Source organism: Nomascus leucogenys, chromosome 16 (assembly GCF_006542625.1).
Source record: "Nomascus leucogenys isolate Asia chromosome 16, Asia_NLE_v1, whole genome shotgun sequence".
Classification (NCBI taxonomy): Eukaryota; Metazoa; Chordata; class Mammalia; order Primates; family Hylobatidae; genus Nomascus; species Nomascus leucogenys.
The window spans coordinates 49816823-49838769 of NC_044396.1; the positions used below are offsets into that span (position 1 = coordinate 49816823).

The 21947-nt window shown below is 38.8% G+C and overlaps 1 protein-coding gene across 1 annotated transcript in view; it reads left to right on the forward strand.

The window, feature by feature from the left end:
• CLVS1 (clavesin 1) overlaps window positions 1-21947 on the forward strand; it is a 216491-nt gene that overhangs the window by 153986 nt on the left and 40558 nt on the right. The window contains exons 4-5 of the mRNA XM_012508199.1: window positions 10137-10247; window positions 14641-14876. Of these exons, the coding sequence (XP_012363653.1) occupies window positions 10137-10247; window positions 14641-14876 (347 nt within the window). The remainder of the gene's footprint in view (window positions 1-10136; window positions 10248-14640; window positions 14877-21947) is intronic.

Consider the following 21947-nt stretch of genomic DNA (forward strand, 5'->3'; position numbering starts at 1 on the left):
TTAGAAAATGGCACTAGTAAGTCCTTCATTATCCAGCAGAAACTGAGCCAACAGCCACTGGTGACATCTGTATCTGATTGTTGAAGAGAGAGAGGAAATATTTTTGCCTATATTATGTTGCTCCTAAATTCTGATTGAACACAAAATAAGACAGGTGAGTGATGCTTGCATAGTGCCAGTGTGAAAATGAAGGTCAAACGAAGTGCCCATTAAAAAATGAAGTGCATTTCTAATGAATTGCAAGAATCACTTAACACTGAGACTCCTAAAGAAAATCAAGAGATTCTGAGACAGAATGTACTGAAATGTATCTTGTGCCTTGCAATTTATCATGGCACTTTTTGGTTTCTCTTTTAACATCCCATGAAAGGCAGAAAAGACCATCCTTCTTTTGTATATCAAGGTACAGAGCATTCCATCATCGCAAGGATGGCCCACGTTACCCTTTTATAGCCACACTCACTTCCCTCAACCCCCCTTACTTAGCCCCTGGCAATCACTAATCTGTTATGTTTCTATAATTTCATCATTTCAATAATGATTTCATCATTTCAATAGTGTCATATAAATGGAATCATAGAATATGTAATTTTGGGGGGATTTCCCTTTTCACTCAGCAAAATTCTCCAGAGATTCACTCAGGTTTTTGTAGATATCAAGAGTTTGTTCTTTTTTATTGCCGAGCAGTGTTCTATGATCTGTCTGTACCAGTTTGCTTAACCATTCTTTTACTGAAGGACATGTGAGTTGTTTCCACTTTTTATTACAAATAGAGCTGCTGTGAACATCTTTGTACCAGTTTTTGTGTAAACATAGGTTTTTATTTCTCTGAAATAAATGCGCAGGAGTACAATTGCTGGGTCATGTGGTCATTGCATGTTTTGTTTTTTAGAAAACTGCCATATTATCTTCCAGAGTGGCTATACCATATTACACTTCCATCATTGTATGAGCAATCCAGCTTGTCCACATCCTCACCAGCATTTGGAGGTGTCACTTTTTTTTGAGACAGAGTCTTGCTCTGTCGTCCAGGCTGGAGTGCAGTGGCACAATCACAGCTCACCACAACCTCCGCCTCCCGGGTTCAAGTGATTCTCCTGCCTCAGCCTCCTGAGTAGCTGGGATTACAGGTGCGCGCCACCACCCCTGAGTAGTTTTTGTATTTTTAATACAGATGGGGTTTCACCATATTGGCCAGGTTGGTCTCGAACTCCTGATATCGCGATCCATCCACCTTGGCCTCCCACAGTGCTAGGATTATAAGGCATGAGCCACTGTGCCCGGCCAGAGGTGTCACTATTTTTTTAAGCCATTCTGATGGATTTGTAGTGTGATATCTCATTGTGGTTTTAACTTGCCTTTCACTAATGGTTAATGATGTGAAATATCTTCTCATGTACTTATTTGACTTCCATTTTCTTTGGTAAAATTTTCTGGCATGCTTTTGCTCATATTGGATTTCTTGTTTCAATAATGTTATATTTGAGAGTTTATTATATATTCTAGATACTTGTCCTTTGTTGGAATGTAATTTGCAAACATGTTATCTCAGTCTACAGTTTTTGCTTTCATCTACTTCACATGAGCTTTCACAGAGCAAGTTTTTAATTTTTGCAGTAACCAACTTATTGCCTTTTTACTTGTTTTATGGATCATGCTTTTGGAGGCAAATCTAAGAACCTCTTGCCAGTCCTAGATCTTGAAGATTATTTCCTATGTTTCTTTCTTTCTAAAAGTTTTATGGTTTTGTTGCATTTAAATTCATGAGTTAATTTTTGAATCAATTTTGTATGAGGTGTGAAGGTTAAGTCAGGTATTTTTTTGTTTGTTTGTTTTTTGTTTTCTCTATGGATGTCCTATTGCTCCAGCACCATTTGTTGAAAAGCTATCTTTACACCACTGGAATGCTTTTATACCTTAGTCAAAAACCACTTGAGCATTTGTGTGGTTCTATTCTTGGGTTCTCTATTCTGTTCCCCTACCTTTTCCTCCACCAATACCACCCAGTCTTGATTACTATAACTACATGATAAATCTTGAAATTTGGTAGAATAATTCCTTCCACTTTATTCTTTTTCAAAATTATTTTAACTATTCCAGGGCCTATGCTTTTCCATAAAAATTTTTAAATAATTCTATCAATATCTGCAAAAATAAAATTCTTACTTGGATTTTGATGGATGTTGCATTAAACCTGTTTACCAATTTGAGGGGAATTAACATATATATTATCTTAAAATCTACAAACGTATGTCTTCCATTTAGGTAGACCTTTTTTACTTCTTTCATCAGAAATGTGTAATTTTCAGCATACAAATTCTAAATATGTTTTGTTAGATTTACACTTAAGCATTTAATATTTTGAGCAATTACATATAGTAATGTATTTTTAATTTTGGTGTCTTCATATTTATTGTTGGTATAGAGAAATATAATTTTTTAGTATTTATCTTAAATCCTGCAACACTGATAAACTCATTAATTAGCTATAGGAAAGGTACTTTTATAGATTCCTTGGGATTTTTTAATATAGACAATCATGCTATCTGTAAATCAAGCAGCTATATTTTTTCCTTTTTAATCTGTAAGCATTTTGGTTTCTTTTCTTGTCTTATTGCTGTAGCTGGAACTTCCAGCATATGTTGAATAAGAACGATGAGATCAGATACACTTGTCTTGTTCCTGTTGTTAGGGGAAAAACATTCAGTTTTTCACCATAAATTATAACCTTAGATACAGGTTTTTGGCAGATGTTTTAAAATCATGTTTAGAAAGTTCCTCTCCTATTCTATTTTTCTGAGCATTTTTAACATGAATCAGTGTTGAATTTTGCCAAAGTCTTTTTATGTATCAGTAGATATGATCACGTGATTTTTCTTCTTAGGCTTCTTAATATGATGAATTACTATTGTGAAAGTACCAGGGATTTGTTTTAATCAGATACAGTAAGACAGGCAGACATGGAGTAACTGCTATGATAAGTTTGTTACACTCACAGATCCCTAGAAACAGGGAGCATTCCATACTACAGAATGGAGTCACATGGGAAAGCCCCGAGGTTAGTTAGGAGGCAGCGGAGTGAGTAGAGAACTTGGGCAAGAGCCTTTATTGTGATTTTCATAGGAAAGAATGGGTAAGGCTGGGAATGAAGTCTTAGCAAGTTTAGGATTGACTGGCTAGTCTGAATCATTTTGGTGGACTCTTGGGGGTAGATGTTGTTGCTAGTTGTCTAGCAACTGACCCTGGGGTAATTAGGGTAAGGCAATAGTGGCCCAGAGCACAGGAGCCCAAAGGAGGTGGTTGGAAATATGGGTGCTAGATTGGTCAGTTTGCATAAGAAAGGGGAGCTCCCAGGCTAGTCATTTGTTATCTCTAGGAATCAACTAGTTGGGGCAGCTCCTCCCTGGTCCAGAAGACCTCAGATGTCAAAGTATTAAAATAGAAACTAGAAAACATGATTAATACAATTACATTGATTTCTATACTATAAGCTAGGCTTGCATCTCTGGAATAAACTCAATTTGATCATAGTGTATAATTCTTTTTATATATTGCTGAATTCTACATGCTAATATTTCATTAAGAGTTCTTACATCTGTATTCATGAATGATATTGATGTATAATTTTATTGTTTCATTCTGTTTTTATCTTGTTTGGGTACATAAGGATTGATATAGTTTGGAAATTTGTCCACTCCAAATTGTTGGAGGCAGAGCCTAGTGGGTCATGGGGGTGGATCCTTCATGAACTGCTTGGTCCTCACGGTAATGACTTCTCACTCTAGTTCCTGGGAGATCTGATTTTTATAAAGAGCCTGGCACCTCCCACCTCTCTCACTCTCACTTCCTGCCATGTGATCTCTACACACCTGTTCCCCTTCACCTTCAGCCATGAGTGGGAGCTCCCTGAAGCCCTCACTAGAAGCAGATGCTGGCACTATGTTTATTATGTAGCTTGCAGAACCATCAGCTAAATAAACCTCCTTTTTTTTATAATTTGTTTGATCTCAGGTATTTCTAGCCAAACAGACTAAGACAAAGGTAATACTAGCTTCATAAACCAACTGGAAAGTGTTACCTTCACTTCTATTTTCTGAAAGAGACTCTGTAAAATTAGTGTTAATTCTTCTGTAAAAGTTCAGTAGAATCTCCTATTAAATCATTTGAGCCGGAACATTTATTCTTGGTAGCTTTACAAATCACACATTTAATTTTCTTAACAGTTGTAGGGCTATTCAAACTACCTTTCATATTGGAGAAGTAGTTTATATTTTATGAGAAATTGATCTGTTTCCTCTAAGTTGTTAAATATACACATGTAGAGTTCTTTATAGTATTCCCTGCATATCCTTTTGGTGTCTGCAGGCTCTATAGTAGTATGCCCTATTTCATTCCTAATGTTGGTAATTTGTGACATCTTTTTTTGTTCCCTTGTCAAACTTGCTAATGGTTTATTTTATTGATCTTTTCAATGAATCAGCTCTTTGTTTCATTTATTTTATTATTTTTCTATTTTTAATTTTATCAGTTTCTATCTTTCAGTTCACTGATTCTTTCTTCTGTCACTTCTTTTCTGATGTTCAGCCCATCTGCTAAGCTTTTTATTAGACTCTTTTGGTTATTTTTCAGTTTGAAATTTCCAAATGAGCCAGGCACAGTGGCTCATGCCTGTAATCCCAGGACTTTGGGAGGCTGAGGTAAAAGGATCACTTGAGGCCAGGAGTCTGAGACCAGCCTGGGCAACATAGTGAGACCCTCTCTCTCAAAAAAAAAAATCCATATGGTTCTTTTTTCTATTTTATATTTATTTGCTATCAATTTCTATTTCTTTTCTAAAACTACTTTTTCATCTGCATCATGCATGTTCATAATTGCTGTTGAAACATTGTTCGTGATGGCTAAATTAAAATCTTTGTCAGACAATGCTAACACCCCTGCCATCTGGTGTTGTCCTCTATTGACTGTCATTTTTTATTTAATTTGAGATCTTTCTGATTCTTGGTATAAAGAGTTATTTTTTTAAAATCTGGACATTTCTGTATTATGTCCTGAAACTCTGGCTCTAATGTAAACCTTTTGTTTTAGCTGGCTTTTTTTTTGACACCACTCTGGCAGTGAAAGTGGGGTGTGCTGCCTCATCATTACCAAGTAGAGGTAGAAGTCCGTGTTCCTCACTCGGCCTCTGTTGACACCCACGTAGGGAGGCCTCCTCATTACTGCTGGGCAGGGGTGGGAGTTCTGGCTCCCCACATGGTCTCTACTGACACTGTGGTGGTAGTGGCTTCATTAACACTGGACAATGATTAAAGCTTTGACTGTCTATTAGTACCCTTCCAACACCATCAGTGGAGAAAGGGAAGGGATTCTCATTACTGACAGGTGGGGGAGGAAGTCTAGTTTACCCACATGGTCTCCACTGACACTGCCAGTGTGAAATAGAGTCTCATTATTGGCCAGGAAGAATAAAATTTCTGGCTCTCTACTTGGCCTTCTATAACATTATTCTGGCAGGGATGTTATGCATCTTGTTACAGCCTTGCTAGGGTGAAGATCAGGCTGCCCACTCAGACTTTGCTAGCATGGTTAGGAAGGGACAACAGTTTTTTCCTGTGATGTTTGACTGCCATAGAGCAGCTATTATCTAAATATTATCTATTTTGCTAGACTGCCTGTTACCTAGTCATTTCATTAAAGAGCAGCCTTTTTTTAGTTGCTTTTTATTTATTTATTTGTTGTCTGCACCAGTTGGTTTTTCCAGATACTGCCTTCTTCTGTCCCAAGTCTTTGATATATAGAGCTAAATAAAAGGAATTCTAGGGAACTCTCTATTGTGTCCTTCCTTGATCTCAGAGTCCCTAGCTGATTTGTCTTCTTCTCTCCACCTTTGAAGTCTTCATATGTTTATTTTATACACACTATCCAGGTCTTGGCTGTACTTAGCCAAAGAAATAGGGGAATGTATGACTACTTCATCTTTGCACAAGGAGGAAATTAATAATCATATTTTATGAGAAAATCTTGAAATACATTTGGGACCTTCAGTTACCACTGTACATGCAGAACTCCATTGTTACAGCATAAGAGTGCCTGTGAGACCCCTCAAGAGGACACATTTTTGCTAGACCATGGCATCATGCTCTCATCTCAGAGGCTGTATGGGGAGAGTGTTGTATTTTAAATTTAAAAACATAAAACATTAGAAGAAGAGAATGAAGCAGCCTTAAATGGAGTCTAAAAATTGAGTAAAGTTGGGCTGCACCACTTAATTGAGGATAAACTTACCACAACTCTTCCTTTGCTGTGGCATTTGAGACTATGAATTAAATGGAACTTTGAATCAAATAATAAGTTTTTAAAAAAGCAAAAAAAACTTATGCTTATCTAAGGTTTACGGCCTTCATTTTTTTGAGAGGTTGCAACTTTGCATAAAATGAAATCACCATAAAATGATACCGCCATAAAATGAAAGCTACTAACCTCAGCAGTGTAGGATGTGAGTAGAGCTGGTTAGAGAAGGCAAGAAAGGGGACAAAAATCACAGAGGGCCCTGGTCACTAAAGTACACTTTAAAGAATATGCCCACTGTTTGTCATGTAGTAGACACTCATAAATATGTGCTGAATTGAACAGGTGCAAGACATGAACTAATTGTTAAGGCAAGAATTGAATACACTAAGCATATCATTATATAATTGCTGTTTTCAGTTGTCCCCACTGCCCTGAAGACTCTACATTTGTATTTTTCAATTCATTAAGTGAGACATACTATAGGCCATCAAAAATAGTTATTACATTCAATTAAAAAACGATCACATTTAAAAAGGACAGAAAAAAAAAGAGAAGTGAAGGTTTGGCAGAGTTTGGGTAATTATTACTGCTATTCACCAATACTTTTGGTCCCTTTCTTACTGGAATCATGGTAGATTTTACTTTCTGATCCCCTGGAAGTCAGGCATGAGTTTGACCTTTAAAATGTGGCAGATGAAGAATGTCACTTTAGGAGCCAGCTTTAAGAGCTAAGGTATGGTTCTTCCATGTGGTTTCCCTGGGCTGTGTCAAGCAGCACTGTTCCAGATGGAGGAGGCTGCATCTCTGGCTGCAGGCAAATCAAGCAGGGCAGGACATTTAGTGTGAGCAGGAAATTAATCAGGAAAGACAAAAATCAAGCAAGACATTTAATGTGAACAAAGAATCAATCTTTACTGTTTAAAATGATAAAAAAAAAGCAGGGGTTATTTCTTACTATAACATTACATAACCCATCCTGAATAATAGAAAATAGTAAGAGTGTGTCTTTGGCAGTAGGATTATAGGGGCTTTTTCTTTTCTTTTCTCTTATCTTCTCGTATTTTGTAATTTTTCAAATAATGTTTTTATCTATTTTTTACTTTTGTAGAATGTGTATAGTTTATAATAAGGAAACAAAATTAACTTAAACAGGGGGCAGAGACATTTTTATGATTCGAATATGTTTAAAATTTGAAATGATGTTATATTTTATTGACAAATGTATAAACGTACAGGATTAATGCCATTTTCTTGAACTTAGAGTATGTTGGTGCATGCTCTTTAGTCTCCAAGAACACTGAAAGACAAAGTGTTACACTGTCATTAAACCAAGGCCTATGATCTTGACATACATCTGCTCTAGCCCTTAAGAAATGCTCTTCCAGGAGGGTGGTAGGCCTCTTGGGGTTCTGGGAGACTTTTGTGTGACTGACAACTTCCCTTTTGTCTGCAGTTGGTGGATCAGGCAAGAGGCAACCAATAATGATGTGTTGACCATGAGAGGGGTGTGTTTGCTGATTTTCCCTTCCCTCACCTTCCCCTCTGTACAAAACACAGACACATACACAGACAGAGAGAGAGAGAGAGAGAGAACAGAGAATAGCATGGCTGGGCTCATTCAAGAAGACCCAGAACATTTACACATTGCCTTTATCAGACAGGAGGGCCTTTCATGTGAACTGTATAGGAGGTACCTGAATAAAAGTGATTCTGTTTCTATTCTGGTGCAAGCTCAGAACTTCTAGACACAGGGTTCACATGTGTTTGTCTGCACATATTCACTGGATGACTTGAGTCAGATCAATAAAAGCCCATGCCTTCAATCTGGCAGAATCATCAACCAGGGATAATATAGAGAGTAATTACAGAGTCTCAGCACTATAATTTTTCTTTCAACCTCCCCTGACACAATCAGAAGATAGTTTTTGATGTCTTTGATGATTGAGGCTTCATAAACTAAAACTAAGAATGTCTAGATATTTTAAAAGGTTAATATTTTGCAACTTTGCCTACTGTCAAGTATTATTTAGAGTTCCACTTTAGTAACCTAGAACTATATAACACATCATCAATAGAAATAAACCTCTTATTGGTCCCACTAAAAAAGATAGTGAAGCCCTGGTTTTATAAATAAATGCTTGATTCTTGTTCTTCTTCTATCACCCCTCAGAACCACATTTAGTATGTGAAATAATGAATTCTACTTCTAATTAAGAAGTTAAAAGGAGCCAAAAGAAGTGATGATAGTGAATAGCACTTATTATAAAAGAAACACTTTCGGGAATGGTCTCTTTTTTTAAGGAACCAAAAAACTTTTAGATCCTAAACTATACCTGGAGGAAAAAAGATAGCTTTATTAAGAACCTTTACATTTCTCCAATTAGTTTTGGAATAGCAAGTCAGTATAAATGATCTCTCTAGCCCTACACTTGTTCTGTTAAGTTTTTGAAAATAAAAGAAACAAAACATATATACATATTCTGAAAGCAAACGCCTTTTACTGATATTGTCCAGTTTAGCCTTCAAAATATTTAATGCCTTTCTACTCTAAAATGTCTAGGTAGAGGAAAAAATTATTTTTAAAGTTTTTCAAATGTCAACCCTTAAGTGCAGTTCCATGCACTCACACTGGAAACTAGGTCTTGGCATGGAAGATATCTGGGGATCCTGTAGATTCAAAGGGTTCTGAAAAAAAGTTAATAACCTTTTCTCCTTGTTACTAAAAAAGACCCAGGTGAGGCATCTCATACATCCGCAGGGAGCAGCTAGCTGCTGAACCGTTTCCTCCGCCAGCCAGACTCCCTCGGCTTTCATCTCATCTTGCTAATATTTTACAAAGATGTTTGTGGCAATGAAATTGATAGCAAACTTGACAATTCATACGGCATTTAGATGTTCCTTCTTTTTTAATTCTATTAACTGAGATAAACCCAATCTGCTGAAGCCATTCATTGGGAGAGCTCAGGACCTGGTCTTACAAGACTAGGTCAGACTTTCTGGCCATGGTCCCTTGTTCGGTAGATCTAATTAGCACTGAGAGCAGCTTCCTAGCATCTAAAACATAAGCTGATCTGGATTCTGATGCCCTGATCTGGATTCTAAATTTGGAATCATTTTTCTTAAATGCTCTTACTTCCTATTATTTACAAAATAGGTTGATCTGCAGAAAAGGGTGCTCATATTCCCTCAACTAGGGGAATCAGCTAGCCCATTAATCAACAAGTATTTTTCCCTGGGATCTACTATGTGCCCCAGGGTGCACTGGAGCTAGTACTGCAATCTGTGAAAAAGTTGTTATAACCTTGTTAGAATTTGGTTGATTCCACAGAGCTCCATCTCCTAAGAGCCTTTGAAATCGTTTTGCAACTACTTCCTACACAGCCAGCACTCACTCACCCAGAAAGTTCAGTTACTGTCATGATTAAGCCGGTGGAGAGGGTGGGAGCGGGAGAGTGGAAATGAGGATAAAGAGAGAGATCTTGTGCTGAGAGCCTGGAAGCCTTCGTTACCTAATGCAATGAAGAGTTCAGATTCCCCTCACTCCCCAGGCTGCATGAGCTTCTGTGCCAAGTAGAAGGTCATGTAATTGTGATTTGAAAAAGACAGGCCTGGAACCCATGCACAATTTTAAAGTTATGCATGGGGTCAAAGGGAGAGAAGGGAGACAAGGGGAATAGAGACATCCTTAACAACTAGGAAGTGAGTGTGTTTTCTTCCTCTCCTCATCCTGAAGCTAGAGCTTCTACCAGGCAGGAAAAACAGGTTGTTCTTTGGGGCATTGGTCCTACTGGTCCAGTCTAACAAGGCATGCTTACTAATTGGTGTGCATTTCTCTCTTTCTGCCCCAGGACAGCTTTCCTGCTCGCTTTGGAGGAGTCCACTTTGTCAACCAGCCCTGGTACATTCATGCCCTCTACACACTCATCAAGCCATTTCTTAAAGACAAGACCAGGAAACGGGTAATGAAAACAAATGCATCATGTAAATTCCTGGGACAGTTATGGTGCTTCTCTTTTCTCTCTCCCCTCCTCTCTCCTTTCCCCCCTTTTTCTCTCTTTCTCTCTTTATCTTTCACTGTGGTTTTTCCACAGCCCCTAAGCATTTGAGCCTCAGCTGGAGTTTGCAAATGGCCTGGGTTTAATTAATAATTCAGTAGAACTGGGTTATTTTCGGAGTCCCAGTGACAAACCAAAAGAAACTTTGAAGGCATGCAAATACCAGATGCTCATGTTACTGTAAATTCTTATGGGAGATACTGGGTCCAGCAGCTTTCCTGTTCATAAAATATTTTAGTAGCTAGCATTTTGTTCTGCAAATGTATTAGTGCTATGAAGAATGATTACAATTTTTCTTCCCTCCCATAGTTTTGGGTGATAACTGCTAACTCCCTCACGTGTAAAGCTGGAAAAGCATTCTTCTTTGGAAATAACACTGCTCTTATGAGTAAGGATTTTACAGTCTTAATTATATCAATTGATAACACTTGGGAAGCCAGCTTTTCCCATCAATCAGAGTTGGGCTTTTTCATGGCATTTTGATGAGCTGAGTAACTGAACATTCCTTAACCACTCTGAATCTCAATTTTCTCATTTATAAATTGGAGAAACTAACACCCACATCACGGAGTTGTTGGGGAAATCTAATGAGACAGCTAACGAAAACATGCATCATTATGCAGTTGGTAAATCATGAGACTTGGTGACTTTTATTTATCTTTACCATTTAGCTCTCTTTTCTTTTTTTCCCAATGTTATTAAGGTATAATTGACAACTAAATATTGGGTATATTTAAGGTGTTCAGTGTGATGTTTTTATATACCTATGCATTGTGAAATGATTGCCACAATCAAGCTATTAACACATCTATTACCTCCTATAGTTACGATTTGTGTGTGTGTGTGTGTGTGTGGTGAGAACACTTAAGATCTACTCTCTCAGCCAATATCAAATAAACGATACAATATTATTACTTATTACAGTATCCATACTGTACATTAGGTCTCCAAAATCTATTCTCATCCTATATAACTGAAACTTTGTCCTCCTTGTCCAACATCTCTCCATTTCCCCTACTCTCATCTCCTGGCAACCACCCTTCTATTCTATACTTCTATGATTTCAATTCATTTAGATTCCACATATAAGTGTGATCATACAGTATTTGTTTTTTTGTGTCTGGCTTATTTTTGTTAATATAATGTTCTTTAGGTTCATCCACGTTGTTGAATGACAGGATTTCATTCTCCTTTAAGGCTGCATAGTATTCCACTGGGTATATATCCATTTATCTGTTAATGGACACTTAGGTTGTATCCATATCTTGGCTATTATGAATAATGCTACAGTCTTTTCTTTGAGACTTTCTATTTTCAGCTACCTCCTGGGTCAGGAACACCACTCCTCATGGGAACCTGGCTAGGGTAATCCTACAACACCTTCTCCTGACACCCAGGATACCTGACACTAGGGAAGAGCTCTGAGTATTCAGGAGGGACTGATAATGTGAGGGATTCCCCGCCACCTCCCACACTCTGCAGGTTTTCTAACTCCTAGATCTCAGATGCTTCCAGGTCCTTTAGAGAGCATTGCAATGGGGTAGGGCAGGGGTAATTTCCCTGTTCTCAAACAAGTTTGAAACCAGGAATTAGAACTCACTGGGATCAGGAGGCAGAAATGTTTTAAAACCCATCTGGGGCTCAGGACAGTGCTAAGAACAGAGAAGTGTTCCAGGACTGTTCTCAACACGGCTTCAGGCTTTCCAGCAACTTATTCTTCTATTCAGGTTGGAGCCAGAGAGAATTCCTCTCATAGTGGACACTTGCTGCCATGCCATAGGCGGGCATTTTTGGAGCTTTGGGCACAGGATAGATTCTAACAGGTAGAGGGGCCAGCCTCCTCCTTCTGCATTCCTCCATTCCACAAGACCCCCAGAAGGGAAGGTCACCTTTAACAGCACTCTTTGTCCTTCAAAAACTGGCCATGTTGGGTGGAGGGGTACAAATGTTTTCGCTAAACACCAGGGCTGATATTTCGCTCCAGCATGTTTCATATACAGCACCCTCTGAAAAGTTTTATAAAAGCCAGAAAAGTGACTTTCTTCAAAAGAAATAATTCTTATTAAAATTCAGTCATATTCAACTGCAATATCAGAAATTTCGATATTTTGATATACTTTCTGAAGTTCTCCAGTAGTCTTCTGAAGAATTAGCACTTCTTGTCCCCTTCATCTTTAAATGATGTCATTACATAATGAGTTAAAATCAATACAATAGAACAAGGTAGCAAGTGTTTATTATTGAGGTCTTCTGTGTAAGTATTTTAAAAATCACATATAGGCCGGGCGTGGTGGCTCACGCCTGCAATCCCAGCACTTTGGGAGGCTGAGGCATGTGGATCACGAGGTCAGGAGATTGAGACCATCCTGGCTAACATGGTGAAACCCCGTCTGTACTAAAAAATACAAAAAAATGGCCGGGAGCAGTGGCTCACGCTTGTAATCCCAGCACTTTGGGAGGCCGAGGCAGGCGGATCACGAAGTCAGGAGATCGAGACCATGGTGAAACCCTGTCTCTACTAAAAATACAAAAAATTAGCTGGGCGTGGTGGCAGGTGCCTGTAGTCCCAGCTACTCGGAGAGGCTGAGGCAGGAGAATAGCATGAACCCGGGAGGTGGAGCTTGCAGTGAGCCGAGATTGCGCCACTGCACTCCAGCCTGGGCGACAGAATGAGACTCCGTCTTAAAAAAAAAAAAAAAAATACAAAACAATTAGCTGGGTGTGGTGGCGGGCACTGTAATCCAGCTACTGAGGAGGCTGACGCAGGAGAATGGCATGAACCCGGGAGGCGGAGCTTGCAGTGAGCCGAGATTGCGCCACTGCACTCCAGCCTGGGCGACAGAATATATATATATATATATATATATATACATATATTTTTTTTTTTCTTTTTTCCCGAGATGGAGTCTTGTTCTGTTGTCCAGGCTGGAGTGCAGTGGCGTGATCTCAGCTCACTGCAACCTCCGCCTCCTGGGTTCAAGCAATTCTCCTTCTCCAGCCTCCTGAGCTGGGATTACAGGCGTGGGCCACCATGCCCAGCTAATTTTATATTTTTAGTAGAGACAGGGTTTCAACATGTTGGCCAGGCTGGTCTCGAACTCCTGACCTCAGGTGATCTGCCCGCCTTGGCCTCTCAAAGTGGTGCGATTACAGGCACGAGCCACTGCACCTGGCCCACATTTATATTTCATCATAGTTATACTGTATGTATATGTGCATGCATGTGTGTATACCTGATGATCCTATACTTGGGTGCACCTTATGTGTTACACATAATTACTTCATGCCTGCAACATGAAGAAGTGTGGGAACTGACATCAGTACATGGATGCACTGTAAGTCACCTTTCATAGTCAACTCCTAAATTGCAGTCAACACTAATTATCTATTCATGGCTCATCCACTTTGTGGACTTGCCTGGAAATAATTGTAACTTGGAGGTGTGCCTTCTCTCCTGCTTGACCAATTTTTGTCACTATGTATTGTGTGTTCAGAAGATGCAAACTTGTTTGGACTTTAGTCCCCAATCCAGACAAAAATGGAAAATTGCAGCAAAAATATCTCACGATAACTTCTCAGGCTGTGGTTTTTGATTCCATTAAATAAGAATTGATTTTCTTCTACCTTGTGCCCACATCACCCTAGGAGCTAAGAAGCATTTTAAAGGAGTAAGAAAACACCAACTTTTTCTCTAGATATTTTCCCCCTGTGGGGAAACAAGACGTAAATGAACATATCAGAAAAACAAACAAACAAACAAACAAACAAAAAAACAGAAGTCAGCAGTCAGCAGATACTGAAGAATTAATTGGAGGGTGGTTGGAAAGAAGCAGAATAGGCAGTTATCACCAAGACGAATTAGGAAGAAGCTGCAACTTTGTCTAGGCCAGGGAATGGGGGAAGGATCTGGAGGACTGGGTGAGAGCACACAGATGGGAGAGCAGAGCAGTCTGGAGATCCAGCAATAGCTGGGGTTTCAGGTGGTCTACACCATCACTCCTTTTACCAGCAGGGATAATTAGGAGCTGACTGTATGTGTAAATTTGGCCCACAGCCAAGTAATGCTCAATCTGTTCATAAACTTCATTTTTAACAACTATTAATTCAGCCCCTTTTCTAAGCAATAAATTAACATTTCATGAAGACTAAGCTACAGTCACAAAATCAATGCCTCTTTAAACACTGTGATCACCAGCAGTGCATCCAATTTGTCATTGCTAAATTGTGTATCAGATGAAATCCTTGGTGGTATGTTTTGGATTTTGTATTGCTAATTACTTTTTTTTTCTCTTTACAGATTTTCCTGCATGGAAACAATTTAAACAGCCTTCACCAGCTAATACACCCTGAATTTTTGCCCTCCGAATTTGGAGGAACTCTTCCTCCTTATGACATGGGAACTTGGGCCCGGACGTTACTCGGTCCTGACTACAGCGATGAAAATGACTATACTCACACATCCTATAATGCAATGCACGTGAAGCATACGTCCTCGAATCTGGAGAGAGAATGCTCACCCAAGCTGATGAAAAGGTAAGGCCTGGGTTATCAGAGTCCCCCCAGTCAGAGGTCAATGGAATTTTTTTTTATTATACTTTTAAGTTATAGGGTACATGTGCACAATGTGCAGGTTTATTACATATGTATCCATGTGCCATGTTGTTTTGCTGCACCCATTAACTCGTCATTTACATTAGGTATATCTCCTAATGCTGTCCCTCTCCCCTTCCCCCACCCCACAACAGTCCCCAGAGTGTGATGTTCCCCTTCCTGTGTCCATGTGTTCTCATTGTTCAATTCCCACCTATGAGTGAGAACATGCGGTGTTTGGTTTTTTGTCCTTGTGATAGTTTACTGAGAATGATGGTTTCCAATTTCGTCCATGTCCCTACAAAGGACATGAACTCATCATTTTTTATGGCTGTATAGTATTCTATGGTGTATATGTGCCACATTTTCTTAATCCAGTCTATCGTTGTGGGACATTTGGGTTGGTTCCAACTCTTTGCTATTGTGAATAGTGCCACAATAAACATACGTGTGCATGTGTCTTTATAGCAGCATGATTTATATTCCTTTGGGTATATACCCAGTAATGGGATGGCTGGGTCAAATGGTATTTCTAGTTCTAGATCCCTGAGGAATCACCACACTGACTTCCACAATGGTTGAACTAGTTTACAGTCCCACCAACAGTGTAAAAGTGTTCCTATTTCTCCACATCCTCTCCAGCACCTGTTGTTTCCTGACTTTTTAATGATGGCCATTCTAACTGGTGTGAAATGGCATCTCATTGTGGTTTTGATTTGCATTTATCTGATGGCCAGTGATGATGAGCATTTTTTCATGTGTTTTTTGGCTGCATAAATATCTTCTTTTGAGAAGTGTCTGTTCATGTCCTTCGCCCACTTTTTGATGGGGTTGTTTGTTTTTTTCTTGTAAATTTGTCTGAGTTCATTGTAGATTCTGGATATTAGCCCTTTGTCAGATGAGTAGGTTGTGAAAACTTTTCCCATTTTGTAGGTTGCCTGTTCACTCTGATGGTAGTTTCTTTTGCTGTGCAGAAGCTCTTTAGTTTAATTAGATCCCATTTGTCAATTTTGGCTTTTGTTGCCATTGCTTTTGGTGTTTTAGACATGAAGTCCTTGCCCATGCCTATGTCCTGAATGGTATTGCCTAGGTTTTCTTCTAGGGTTTTTATGGTTTTAGGTCTAACATGTAAGTCTTGAATTAATTTTTGTATAAGGTGTAAGGAAGGGATCCAGTTTCAGCTTTCTACATGTGGCTAGCCAGTTTTCCCAGCACCATTTATTAAATAGGGAATCCTTTTCCCATTGCTTGTTTTTGTCAGGTTTTTGTTAAAGATCAGATAGTTGTAGATATGCAGCATTATTTCTGAGGGCTCTGTTCTGATCCATTGATCTATGTCTCTGTTGTGATACCAGTACCATGCTGTTTTGGTTACTGTAGCCTTGTAGTATAGTTTGAAGTCAGGTAGCGTGATGCCTCCAGCTTTGTTCTTTTGGCTTAGGATTGACTTGGCAATGTGGGCTCTTTTTTGGTTCAATATGAACTTTGAAGTAGTTTTTTCCAATTCTGTGAAGAAAGTCATTGGTAGCTTGATGGGGATGGCATTGAATCTATAAATTACCTTGGGCAGTATGGCCATTTTCACGATATTGATTCTTCCAACCCATGAGCATGGAATGTTCTTCCATTTGTTTGTATCCTCTTTTATTTCATTGAGCAGTGGTTTATAGTTCTCCTTGAAGAGGTCCTTCACATCCCTTGTAAGTTGGATTCCTAGGTATTTTATTCTCTTTGAAGCAATTGTGGATGGGAGTTCACTCATGATTTGGCTCTCTGTTTATCTGTTATTGGTGTACAGGAATGCTTGTGATTTTTGTACATTGATTTTGTATCCTGAGACTTTGCTGAAGTTGCTTATCAGCTTAAGGAGATTTTGGGCTGAGACAATGGGGTTTTCTAGATATACAATCATATCATCTGCAAACAGGGACAATTTGACTTCCTCTTTTCCTAATTGAATACCCTTTATTTCCTTCTCCTGCCTGATTGCCCTGGCCAGAACTTCCAGCACTATGTTGAATAGGAGTGGTGAGAGAGGGCATCCCTGTCTTGTGCCAGTTTTCAAGGGGAATGCTTTCAGTTTTTGCCCATTCAGTATGATATTGGCTGTGGGTTTGTCATAGATAGCTCTTATGATTTTGAGATACGTCCCATCAATACCTAATTTATTGAGAGTTTTCAGCATGAAGGGTTGTTGAATTTTGTCAAAGGCCTTTTCTGCATCTATTGAGATAATCATGTGGTTTTTGTCTTTGGTTCTGTTTATATGCTGGATTACATTTATTGATTTGCATATGTTGAACCAGCCTTGCAACCCAGGGATGAAGCCCACTTGATCATGGTGGATAAGCTTTTTGATGTGCTGCTGGATTCGGTTTGCCAGTATTTTATTGAGATTTTTGCATCAATGTTCATCAAGGATATTGGTCTGAAATTCTCTTTTTTGGTTGTGTCTCTGCCAGTCTTTGGTATCAGGATGATGCTGGCCTCATAAAATGTGTTAGGGAGGATTCCCTCTTTTTCTATCCATTGGAATAGTTTCAGAAGGAATGGTACCAGTTCCTCCTTGTACCTCTGGTAGAATTCGGCTGTGAATCCATCAGGTCCTGGACTCTTTTTGGTTGGTAAGCCATTGATTATTGCCACAATTTCAGAGCCTGTTATTGGTCTATTCAGAGATTGAACTTCTTCCTGGTCTAGCCTTGGGAGGGTGTATTTGTCGAGGAATTTATCCATTTCTTCTAGATTTTCTGGTTTATTTGCATAGAGGTGTTTGTAGTATTCTCTGATGGTAGACTGTATTTCTGTGGGATCAGTGGTGATATCCCCTTTATCATTTTTTGTTGTATCTATTTGATTCTTCTCTCTTTTCTTCTTTATTAGTCTTGCTAGCGGTCTATCAATTTTGTTGATCTTTTCAAAAAACCAGCTCCTGGATTCATTAATTTTTTGAAGGGTTTTTTGTGTCTCTATTTCCTTCAGTTCTGCTCTGATTTTAGTTATTTCTTGCCTTCTGCTAGCTTTTGAATGTGTTCGCTCTTATTTGGACCTATTGTGAATTATTAATTAACGGCCTTTATGGGCACACAACTTGAATAAAATAAATTGCAATGCATTCTCAGCTGATTTCACTAAAACTGAAAACAAATGGGGCTTGGCTGGCCCAGAACTATAGTTGTCCCCATTGTATCAAAGGAATAGTTAAAGGTTAGGGCCTCACTCATGCCACATTTATAGCCCTGGTCTTTAGGGAGTTTGTTAATACACACAGAATAAAATGTTGGACCTTTGAGATACACTAGATGGAAAAACAACCTGCTAGAAAATGTTCCAATCATTCATTTATTTGGAACCATTTATTGAGCATTTACTTGGCTGCAGCGCTGATTAGGGACAAGAGGTACAAATGAGAATAAGATGTCAAAAGAACAGAGAAGTATGCCTCAGGGAATCTTCCAAGTAAGACTTTTGCAGCATATTTATAAAGCAGGTGACATTCAGTCTGAGCTCTGGAGACCAGCTCCAGGCCTCCAGAGAAGAAATGGCATATAGCAATCCAAGCAGAGGGGACAGACTGAGGCATGTAGGCATTAGAGGGATGGAATAATCTGGTGTGGTAAAAAGGCGTGCAAGGGTGGGAGATGGGATTGGACATGAAATAAAGCTTCAAAAACAGTTGGATCCAGGTAGTGAAAACCATTGCATACTATAGTCAATGAAGTGCCATAAAAGAGGGATTAAAAAATTGATAAGTATTTTCTCATTATAAAAATTAAAACCTGATTTTTAAAATTTTATTTTATTTTTCCATAAATTATTGGGTGACAGGTGGCATTCAGTTACATGGGTGAGCTCTTTAGTGGTGATTTGTGAGATCCTGGTGCACACATCACCCGAGCAGTATACACTGCACCATATATGTTGTCTTTTATCCCTCGCCCCCCTCCTACTCTTCCCCTCAAGTCCCCAGAGTCCATTGTATTCTTATACCTTTGCATCCTCATAGCTTAGCTCACATATCGGTGAGAACATATGATGTGAAACCTGATTTTTAAGACTAAAATCCCCTTCAGCCACTATTCGCAATCTCAGTCTCAATCCCATTTCCTCCCTAATGGTAACCACTGTAGAGATGGGCCCTTATAATTCTGTTTTCCATATATCACATGCATCTATACACACCCATAAAAAACATCTAATATTGTGTAATTTCTAGGGCTGCTGTAATAAATTACTACAGATTGGGTGGTTTAAACAACAGAAATTTATTTTCTTACAATTCTGGAGGTTGGAAGGGCAAGATCAAGGTGTTGGCAAGGTTGATTTCTCCTGAGGCCTCTCTCTTTGGCTTGCACATGGCTGCCTTCTCCATGCGTCCTTACATGGTTTTCCTTCTGTCTGTGTCTGCCTCTGTCCTAACCTCCTTATCTTATAAGGACACCAGTTGTATTGAATTATGGCCCACCCATAGAACCTCGTTTTACCTTAATTGCTTCTTTAAAAGTCCTATATCCAAATATAGTCATATTCTGAGGTACTTCAACATATGAACTTGGGGATGAGGGAGACTTCAGCCCATAGCATATTGTTATAAAACGTTTTTCCACGTCAGTATATTTAGACATATGAAGAGACTTGAAAATATTTGTGGAAAAATAAGATTAAAAGATAAAAATTCAAAATATAAACATATGGCTCAAGAACATCAGTTCATATATGTGTATATATATATAAAGTATATATACAAACACCTTAATTTTCAGCCTAAGTTCCATCAAGTTCAAGACATTTTTGTGAGTGATAATACCAACCATTTAGTTTATCCCTAAATAACTGAGAGTCCTAGGAACTTAGCCATGTCAATGTGGTCTTTTTTACACGAGATGAATAAAAATGGATGCCCTTGAAATATTACTAAGATTAGAAAACAGAAAGAAGTCAGAAGGAGCCAAATCAGGACTGAAAGGTAGTTGCCTAATAATTTCCTATTGAAACTCTCATAAAATTGCCCATGTTTGATGAGAGAAATGAGCAGGAACATTGTCATGGTGCAGAAGGACTCTCTGGGAAAGATTTCCCAGGAATTTTTCAGCTGAAGCTTTGGCTAACTTTCTCAAAACACTGTCATGATAAGCAGATATTGTTGTTCTTTAGCCCTTCAGAAAGTCAACAAGCAAAATGCTTGGACCAGCCCAAAAAACTGTTGCCAAGACCTGTGCTCTTGATTGGCCCACTTTTGCTTTGATTAGAGCACTGCTACCTCTTGGTAATCATTGCTTTGCCTGTGCTTTGATTTCAGGATTGCACTGGTAAAACCGTTTCATCTTCTATTACAATTCTTCAAAGAAATGCTTCAGAATCTTGATCCCACATGTGTAAAATTTCCATTGAAAGCTCTGCTCTTGTCTGTTCCTGATTTGAGCGCAAAGGTTTTGGCACCCAAGTGGAAAGTTTGCTCAACTTTAATTTTTCAGTCAGAATTGTGTAAGCTGAACCAGTTGAGGTGTCTGTGGTGTCGGCTATTGTTTGTGCTGTTAGTGGTTGGTCCGTGAACAAGATAAATTAGGGCATGAACAAGACAAATTTTTTCCTGGCAAATTGATGTAAAATTGACATGAATTGATGTCCACAACTGAGGGCTTCACCATCGACATTGTCTTGTCCCTTCTTAAAATGAGTTATCCAGTTGCAAACTGCTGATTTCTTTGGAGTATTGTCCCCATTAGCTTTTTGTAAAGCATCAGTGATGTCACAATGTTTTTACTCAACCTTCACCATAAATTTGATGTTTGTTCTTGCTTCAATTTTAGCAGAACTCATGTTGCTCTGATAGAGGTTCTTGTCAAACCTAATGTTTCTGATGTCTTATCTTCTTAGTGCCTCAAACTAGATTCTGTTCAGACATGCTATAACAAGTTAGCACAAGTTTATTTTGGTACAAAAATTTTTTGAACTCCATGTATAATTTTTTATAATATGCATTTTCCATGAACTTTGTGAAGACCCCTCATAGACCATGTGTTTAATACTGCATGCTACTTTAGAACATGGATATACCAGTTTAGCCATCTCCTCATTGCTTTGCATTCGGGTTTTTGAGGTTTTCCTTTTCTAAATAAGGTTCAATAAATGTCTTCGGTATACCTCCTTCATTTTCTTAGGAAGGTTCCTCTGAGTAGACTCAGAACCCTGTAGTTGGTGGGTATGTGCCTTTAAAGTTTTAGTTCACACTGTTTAAAAGACCTCCAAATGACACCAATTGATACTCCCAGCTGTGCATGAGAACCTTCTTCTCCATACCCTGGAAAAATGCTTGATATGAGCAGACTTTAATTTTAATGATAATCCTGTGATGGGAAAACGCTATGTCGTTTTGTTTTTATCTTTATTTCCTCAACATGGATAGTTAAGCAGAGAAATGACATAATAAGATCTGGGTTTTATAAGGATCATGGGATTAGCAAGGAAATGGCTTGTGCATCAGAGACTAAAAGCCACTAGAAGGCTGATGCAGAGACTTAGTTGGGAAGACGAGAGCCAGAACTAATGCCAAATCAGAGGAAAACTGGCTCTATCCTATAGATGTTTGGCTATGGGAAAGGAGGAGTAACATTCATGAGGGTTGGGCTCAACTTCTTCCAAAGTCCTGTTAATGTGGATATTTCAACCTCCTCCCATGAATCTTGAATGTTCTAGAATGGCATCCAGAAAGGTGAATCCTTTCCAGGAAGTTTTCAATTTACTTCCTCCAGATCCATCAGACAAATCACTATCTACGGTAGCTATAGTCTTATGAAATGTTCTTTTTGTTTGTTTATTTATTTATTTATTTATTTTTGAGACTGGAGTCTTGCTCTGTCACCCAGGCTGGAGCGCAATGACATGATCTCATCTCACTGCAACCTCTGCCTCACACATTCAAGCAATTCTCATGCCTCAGCCTCCTGAGCTGAAATGTATTTCTTAAGTAATAAGATGTGAAAGTCATGGACTGCAGAATGGATGTTGTGTTGG